The following is an 8454-nucleotide window of genomic DNA, read 5'->3' on the forward strand; positions in this document are numbered from 1 at the left end:
AGATTAAATAAAATCATATATATACAGTGGCGGATGTTTGATACCCAGTAAATGTTAGTTCGGATTTTATCAATAAGAGTAATGAAAGAAAAAAGTAATTTGTAATTCCAGAGGTAATGTTCTTATTACTAGGTCAGTTAACAGATGATTTAAATGGCAATTGGGGAAGTTTTATATGATACCTTTTATGACTGAGACAGGTTTAGTTGTGAGAGCCGTATCTAATTCATTGATCCATGCCGCTTTTCTTGCTGGGTCTTCTTTTCTGAGACAGTTGTCTTGCTGTTTGTTCTTGTGTGACCGACCTTGAAAATGGACTTTTCCATTTTGCACCTTCTCTCCTTTTCCACATTTTTTTCCACGTACCCAGATTCCGTACATGATGGCCTGTGGCTCTATCACATGGCCCCTTTAACTGCGTTATCTGGCTTCCCTTTCAGTAGGTTTTATCCATCAGGGTTCATGAATGCTTCCCATAAAAATGAACACCTTCTCTTGATTTATCTCTGTCCAGTAATCACACCTCTCTCCCTTTAGAGAGAACACGAGAGTTATTTGTATTTCCGGTCTCCAATTTCCCTTTTATTCTCCCTTGGCACAGTTATGCTTGGCAGGAACAACTTTTCTCCAAGGTCTTTAGTGACTTCCACATTACTAAATAAGGTGGTTACTAGGAACGTCATAGATGGAGAAAAGATTGAAGTTGTTGACAGTTAGATGTTGGCGTGCATCCAGCATCAGCAATTTGGGTACCAGCAGTAAGAAATAAAAACAGAAGTTGTTGTTGTGTGCCGTCAAGTCGCTTGTGACTCATAGTGACCCTATGTACAAGGGCCCTAAACCCTGCTCTATATCCTGTGCAAACCTCATTGTCTCTGACGCACTTACTCCCACCACCTCAATCACTGAATCAATCCATCTCATCTAGGGCCTTCCTCCCCTGCACTGTCCCTCCACTCTCCCAAGCATGATGTCCCTCTCCAAGGACTGGTTCCTCCTTGCAGCATGTCCAAAGTATGTAAAAAAAAACACAACAAAACAGAAGTAGCATTGGGAAAATCTGCTCTCAAGGACCTCTCCAGAGTACTAAAGAGCAGTAATGTAAGTCTAAAGACTGAAGTGCTCCTGATCTAAGCCATGTCTTCTTAATTGCATTCTGTACATCTGAATGTTCGACAGTGATTGGAGATGATGAAAGAATTGATGCCTTGAGTTGCGGTGTTTTAGAAGAGTACTGAGTATCTCATACTGCTAAGAGAACAAACATATCTGTCCTGGAGAATGTGAAAGTAGGTTGCTCTGCCGAGGCAAGGATGATGAAACTCCATCTCACATACTGTGGGCATATTGCTAGGAGAAGCCAGTTCTTGATAAGGACTTCATGCTTGGAAAGGTGGGGGGTCCATGTAAAAGAGGAAGAAGGCCTTCAGCAAGATGAATTGATGCAGTGTCTGTAACATCGGGCTCAAGTGTGTCAGAGATGATGAGGATGGCACAGGATAGGGCAGGGTTCAGATCCATTGTTCATAGGGTCTTTATCAGTAGTCAAGGTGATGGCTGGTAAAAATATGGTGATTTGTTCTTATTTCTCATCTTAACTGATCCAGTAGCAGCATATGACACATTGGAGATTCTCCATCAAGTACTTATCTTATTCAGTCTGCATTTCAGGACATTTTAATGTACTATTTTTTGGCTTTTGCTGTATACATTTAACTTCTCTTTTCTGGTTTTTCTTCATATCCTCACAAATTTTGGAGTTCCCAAGATTTAATTGTTGGCTATTTTGTCTGCTGATTTTCTCTCTCTTGATGACAAAACTTGATGATTCAAAATACTATGTCTGCTGGTGACTGTAGATTTTCATGTCAGACACCAACTCTTCCTTTTATGAAGGGCTTTCTGTTTAATTGCTTAGAGGACACCTAAACAATTTAGAAAACTAGATGCTACCTCCTGTGAGTTATATGCATTTAAATGAAGAGAAATTTCCTAATAAAAAGTGAAGATAGGAAATTATTTGTGATTATAGTTAGTATTTATGATTTGTGAATTGGGATCTTCCATGACAATTTCTTATTAGTTCATTTTACTGTTTACTTGGAGGTCAGGGTTCATTAATTTAGGCTGTAGAGTCACATACTTTGTTCTTTTTTTACTTTTTTCTCCATTTGGGCTTCCTTTCATTTACATAGTACCAGCTCCATCAGAATCACAGCTATTAGTACTGAAGTATTAGGAGTTTATGCAGTAAACATGTCATCATTAAATCTGGAATATGCTTTAATAAATATTTTTTATATCTTAAATAATAGTTAGTATATGTAATATATACTGTTTTCTTTTTTTTCTCACTTGAGCAGCTGGTGGATTAGAACTGCTGCCTTTGAGTTGGTAACACATTTCCTTAGCCACCAGGCCACCAGAATGGCCTGTGGATATATATTTATTCCCACAGAAATTTAAGTAAGAAGAATTAGGGAAAAAACCCAGAATTTACAGTGCCTAGAACCTCAATTAGAGAAAAATTTATTTTCAGGAAGTTAGAATATTCTCTTTGACTTATATACAACTGTTAAGGTTAATTGAAAAATTTCTTGGTTACATTTTTAATAAATTATAAAGTAGACAAAAAGGCCACGGGGGATAAAACACTATAGAAGTGAAGAAATTGCAACAAGGAAGAGTTAAATGGTTTTGTGGAAAACGATGTGAGTAATTTTATGTTGTTGTCACCTTAAGTGTTTATTAAATATTTGATAAGGAGTCCATGAAAACTTGACTGATTTGCCTTTTCAGAGACTAAGAATATTATACACAAAGATCCTTGATGTTCTTCAGCAAATCCCTAAAAATGCAGCGTACAGAAAGTATACCGAGGAGATTACACATGCAAAGCTGAGCATGGTTAAAGCGGTAAGTAGCTAACTTGGACTCTAACTTGTAGTTCTTTTGTATATATTACTCTCTGCAATGCTTAACAAAAATTCTGTTGTTTAGTTTTGCATATTCTACCCTCTCTCTGTCTTATTTTCATTCTCCTCCTTTCCATATGTCTATCCTTCTTCCCTTTCATTAGGTCAGTTCTTGTTCATTGAGTGCCTACTCTCTGCAAGGAAGCTCTGGTGGCCCAGTGGGTAGTGAGGTGCACTTCCAGCTCAAAGGCAAGCAATTCAAATCCACCACTCGCTCTGCCACAGAAAGATGGGCAGTCTTCTCCCATGTACTAGACAGCCTCTGAAAATCCACTGGAGGGTCAGCTCTGAGTCCATGTTGATTCAAAATGTTGTGCATAAAAGCTAGAAATAATTTACATACATGTGGAAGAGGTTCTAGTATTTATTTCTTTTTATAACTGGTGCTAGCTATAATTGGAAAGATCCCTGGCTGTGTAGTATTTTAAGTGTTGGGCTGCTAATGAAAAGTTTATTGGTTTAAATCCATCATTAAAATACCTGGAAGAGAAGTATTAAGTGTTATCAAAAGAACAAAGGAATCTAATATTAAAAACTTACTGTTTGTGAACACTCCTTCCTTGAGAGCGGTGCATCCAGACTCAAAATGCGTTTCCTTTGAGTCGACTCTGACTCATAGTTGAGCTTCAAGCTGGTTTTCAGAGGATGTACATTGCACAGGAGGAGATTGTGTGTCTTTCTTCAGTGGAACAGCTGATGAATTTGAACTATCTGGACTGACAGCTAATAAAAGAGAAAGTTGGAAGGTGTACAAAGAGCAAGGGCCACATGGAGACAGCCATATCTGACCTTGTCCAACTTCACAAAGGGGAGCTATCCCCATCAACAACACAAAACCAATTCCCATGCCATCAGAAATGTCCCCCACGCTCTCACACCTCTTTGTGCTCGTCCCAGCACTGATCTTACTGCTTTACTGGGTCTAAAATCTCACAGATCACACAGCACCATATTAGGAAAGTCAAAAAGGCTATTATTCAGGCTAGTAACAGAATCATTCACTCAAGCCAACTTTCTGAAATGTGTTCATGGGCACCCCGCCTTAGCCTCACAGCTTTAGGCTCTTGTTGTTTGTTGTTGAGTTGGAACCAACTTATAATTGACCCTCCAGCTCGTTTTCAGAGGCAATAAATTGCACAGGAGGAGATAGCCTATTTTCTCTTGTAGAGCAGCTAGGAGATTCAAACTTAATGCCTTTGGGATTGCAGTGCAGCTTCTTACCACGAGGCCACCAGAGCGCTTTAGTAACAGGGTAATTTTTTTGTGAAGGATAAACAAAATTTTTGTCTCATATATTTCGGGCTTTTTATCAGAAGGGTTCAGTCCTTGAAAATGACATCATGCTAGGAAAGGTAGGAAATCGGTGAAAAAGGAAATCCATCAGTTAGATGGATTAACCCAGGGCCTGCAACAGTGGGCTTGACCATGGCAGAGATTTTGAGGATGGCACAGGATAGGGCAAGTTCCAGTCTGTTGTTCATGGTCACTGTCAAAGTCAACTAGATGTCACCTAACAACAACAACTGTATTAAAATGTCAGTGACATTGAGCATTATTGTATTAAAAATTGTCTTAATATTAAGATAAAAAATAGAAAAAGATGAAATACTTAGGTGAGCTGAGATGGATCGATTCAGTGATTAGGAAGTAGGTGTGTCAGACAGCTTGGCACAGGATAGAGCAGCATTTAGGGCTCTTGTACATAGGGTTGCTATGAGTTGCAAGTGACTCGACGGCACATAACAACAACAAATAATATTGATAAAATAAAATTGTTTAAATGCTGCTTTTTAATTAAATTTTTAAAAATAATGAAATTTCAAACATGAATAAATGCTCCTTTATTTAATTTTTTAAAAAATTTTTTCCTAAAATTATAGGAACCAGATGTTAAAAAATTAGAACAACAGCTTCAAGGGGGACAAATTGAAGAAGTCATTTTTCAGGTAAAAAAAAATGTTGACTGTATTGATGTTGGTTGCAAATGTTCTTTTTAATATAAAATTCTAAGAATACAAACTCATTGCCTTCAAGTCGGAGCTGACTCATAGCTGACCCTCCGGCAGGTTTCCTGAGGAGGTAAACCCCACAGGAAGAGATTACCCATGTTCCTCCAGTAGAGCTGCTAGTGGATCCAAACGGGCCACTCTTTGGCTGGCAGCACATTTTACGGACCATACCACCATGTTGTTATGTTACATCAAGTTGGAACTGACTCGTAGCTAACCCTCCAGTTTGTTTTCAGAGGTAGTAAATCACACAGGAGGAGACTGCCCATCATTCTCCCACGGAGCGCTCATGTATTCAAACCACCTGGCTTTGGGTTGGAAGCACAACTCCTCACCACTAAGCCACCAGAGTGCCACCAGAGAGGCATAAAATTGACATTCCAGAAAGAAGAGAAAATGAACTCTGTTTTTCAGCTCATCAAATATGAACTAATCACACAAGGAAAATTCAACACTTCCAACATGCTGGAAGTTTGAAATTTGATAATCTCTTTTCACTTAATCGCCGTGCTCTTTTTAGCTTTAGCTCAGATTAAATTCATAATCTGATGTTACCTTTACTTTAGTAGTTTCATCTCTATAGATATGACAGTTTAAACTTAGTATATTTGTAATACAGAAAATTACAGGTGCTTTGGAACTTAAAATTTACATTTATTTTTTGTGGAAATTTTCAGCCAATTTAATGTTTACTGGGAAAATAAACAATTTTAATAGCAGAGTAAATTTGAGAGCTGAATTTTTTTATTATTTCCCAAGTCCTAGCACCGGTCAGTAAGGCTGGTAGATGATAAAGTTTGAGCATTAGTATGAAAAGAACATTGGAGAAAATTATGAATATTCTGGATTTCATTCTAAATTACATTTAGAGTAAAACTGCAAATAGAGTAGTGGGAAATTGTTTTCCTTTCCTTCGTGGTATTGCCATTGTATAACAAGAAGAAAAAGGATATAAAATCTGATTTTAATGTTTCTTAATTTATAGTTTTATCTTTTCTTTTGGTCCTGGATAGGCTCTGGAAAGCAGTAGGTTAGAAAAATACAGCCTTGAATGTTCAGCCATTGGTCCTCGTTATCATCTGCAGTATTCTTCTGGTGAATGTGGCTAGAAATCTTCATGGCAAGAGACTGCCCCTCTTTCTCTCTGGGCTTGGCTGGTTGACTTGAACCACCCACATTTGTTTTAAGCAGTCGTATACATTACAAACTATGCTGCCAGAGTTCTTCTGTTTGTACTGTTGTTATTTATATGCCGTCAAGTTGGAACTGAGCCATAGCTGACACTTAGTGAGTTTTTAGAGGTGGTGGATCTCCTGGGTCGCCATACCCATTCATTCTGTATGCTGAACTAATCATTTGGGAAGCCATACTCTGAAGAATCTTATATCCGGATCTGAGGAAGGACCCATCAATAACCTGTGTTGTGACATAAGCTTGCTTATTGAAAGTGAGGAGGATTTGAAGTGCTTGCTGAAGAAGATCAATGGATTGCACTCTTCAAAAGATACAGGTTTCAAATGGATTGCTACTCAACATTAAGAAAACAAAAATTCCTCGTCACTGGACTGATATGTAACATCATTATAGATGGAGAAAAGATTGAAATTGTCAATGATTTCTTCTTGGATCCATAGTTAACACCCTTGGTACCAGCAGTCACGTCAGAGAAAGTCTGCAGTCAGGGGATCTCCCCAATAACTGAACAGCAATGATGCCAGTTTGAAGATTAAGGCACATCTGATTCAAGCTATGGTCTTATCAACCATTTGATATGTTTTGAAAGCTGCATAGTGAATAAGGTTGACAAGAGGATGATTGATGCCTTTGAGCTGTGGTGTTGGAGTGAAGACTGAACACTCCATGAACTCCCAAAAGTGCTGAATATGTCTTAGAGAAAATGCAGCTGGCTGCTTCTTGGAGGCAGAGATGACAAAGCTTCATTTCACAAACTTTGGGCAAGTTGTTGGTAGAAGCTATATCTTGGAGAAGTGGAGGGAAGACCTGAAATGAGGTGGATAGACAAAGTGACTGCAGCAGTGGGCGCAGGTATGTCAGGAAAGATGCAGATGGCACAGGACAGGGGCAGGGTTCAGGTGTGTTCATCGGGCTGCTATGACTTGTGCTTGACTTGATGGCATCCAACAACAACAGATGGGGTCGGAGGAGATTGCCCATCTTTCTGCTGCAGAGCAGCTGGTGGATTCAGACTGTATGCTTTTGGGTTGGCATTGCAGCTCTTTACCGGTAGGCCACCAGAACAGAATTTATTAATGGTTTAAAGTAGTTGTGATTAAAATCTTTCTTTGTCTAGGTTTTGATGTACTATAAGATTGCACTAGATTTGTAGTGACCCAAAGTACATGATAAAATTGGATGTCTGGATAGATTTTTGCCCTCTGAATCATTTCTTTCTTGTCTGCTTTACATGGTGTATGACCTGCATACACAGCAGAGCAGAATGGCTTTTGCTCGGTGGAAAATGGCTGCAGCCTAGAAATAACTGAGTCAAGTATTTAACGACTTGTAAAAATGTTTTAACAACATACAGAAGAATTAAAAAAACTTGTAAAAGCCTTTTGCAATATTAATAAAAAGCTCCTTCAGGTTCTTGCATTATTTCAGCTGGAGGATAAACATTTTAAAGTACTCTAATTACAACAGATTTCAATCCTAGAAAGTAGAAGTGACCTCTTCTTTCATACTCATAATAAGGTGTGTCTGTGAGAATTAAGATTTTATTTCACTTCAGCTCTTATTAGTGAAATCGCTCATGAGATATGTATTAAGCAGTAGCTCTAATAGTTGGCTCTGCACATGTGATTGTTGTACTGTCAAATCAGAACCGACCCACAGCTGACCTTCCAGTGGATTTTCAGACAGTAACTTGCCTGGGAGGGTATTGCCCATCTTCCTCCCAGGGAGCAGCTGGTGGATTTGAACCTTAGGCCTTTAGGTTAGCTGTACAACTCTTTACCCACTAGGCCACCAGAGCTCCTTTTGTACATACTAGTTAGGATAATATCTGGAATAGCATTATAATCCTTAATATTTTCTTTTTAACATACAGGCTGAAAGTGAATTAAGTTTGGCAAGAAAAATGATACAGTGGAAACCGTGGGAGCCATTGGTGGAGGAGCCTCCTGCCAATCAGTGGAAATGGCCGATATAACCACCGTTAAATGTGACTCTGGGGTGTTGATTGGAAACGGATGCAATTAAATGTTCTGCTATATTAAAATGTTTCCGTATTTTTGATATCTTAAAAGTCAAAATTAATAGAACATATTTAGGGGACTTTTTAAAATTAGTGATTATTTCACAGTTTGATAATAGGAACATGTGAATCAATTTTTAGATTATAAAGCATTCATTCACATTATATTAAAAAAAGAGATTGCACAGTGCAACAATGGATAAATGAAAACCCAGAATCTCTGTAAATGTTCATTAAAACTAATAAAATTTAATAA

At 38.2% G+C, this 8454-nt stretch overlaps 1 protein-coding gene across 3 annotated transcripts in view; it reads left to right on the plus strand.

Annotated features, from left to right (window-relative positions):
* The window catches only part of LOC102862885 (NADH dehydrogenase [ubiquinone] 1 alpha subcomplex subunit 5-like), a 9190-nt gene extending 1037 nt beyond the window's left edge, over nucleotides 1-8153 (plus strand). For 2 of the 3 annotated variants that reach the window (XM_006896086.1, XM_006896087.1), the window contains 3 exons: nucleotides 2800-2916; nucleotides 4856-4921; nucleotides 8052-8153. In XM_006896086.1, coding sequence (XP_006896148.1) covers nucleotides 2800-2916; nucleotides 4856-4921; nucleotides 8052-8153 — 285 coding nt within the window. The remainder of the gene's footprint in view (nucleotides 1-2799; nucleotides 2917-4855; nucleotides 4922-8051) is intronic. The other variant, XM_006896088.1, reaches the window with a different exon arrangement.
* The last annotated feature ends 301 nt before the right edge of the window (nucleotides 8154-8454 follow it).

This window comes from Elephantulus edwardii, unplaced genomic scaffold (genome assembly GCF_000299155.1).
Source record: "Elephantulus edwardii isolate Elephantulus edwardi_28Jun2011 unplaced genomic scaffold, EleEdw1.0 scaffold00181, whole genome shotgun sequence".
In the NCBI taxonomy this organism is placed as follows: Eukaryota; Metazoa; Chordata; class Mammalia; order Macroscelidea; family Macroscelididae; genus Elephantulus; species Elephantulus edwardii.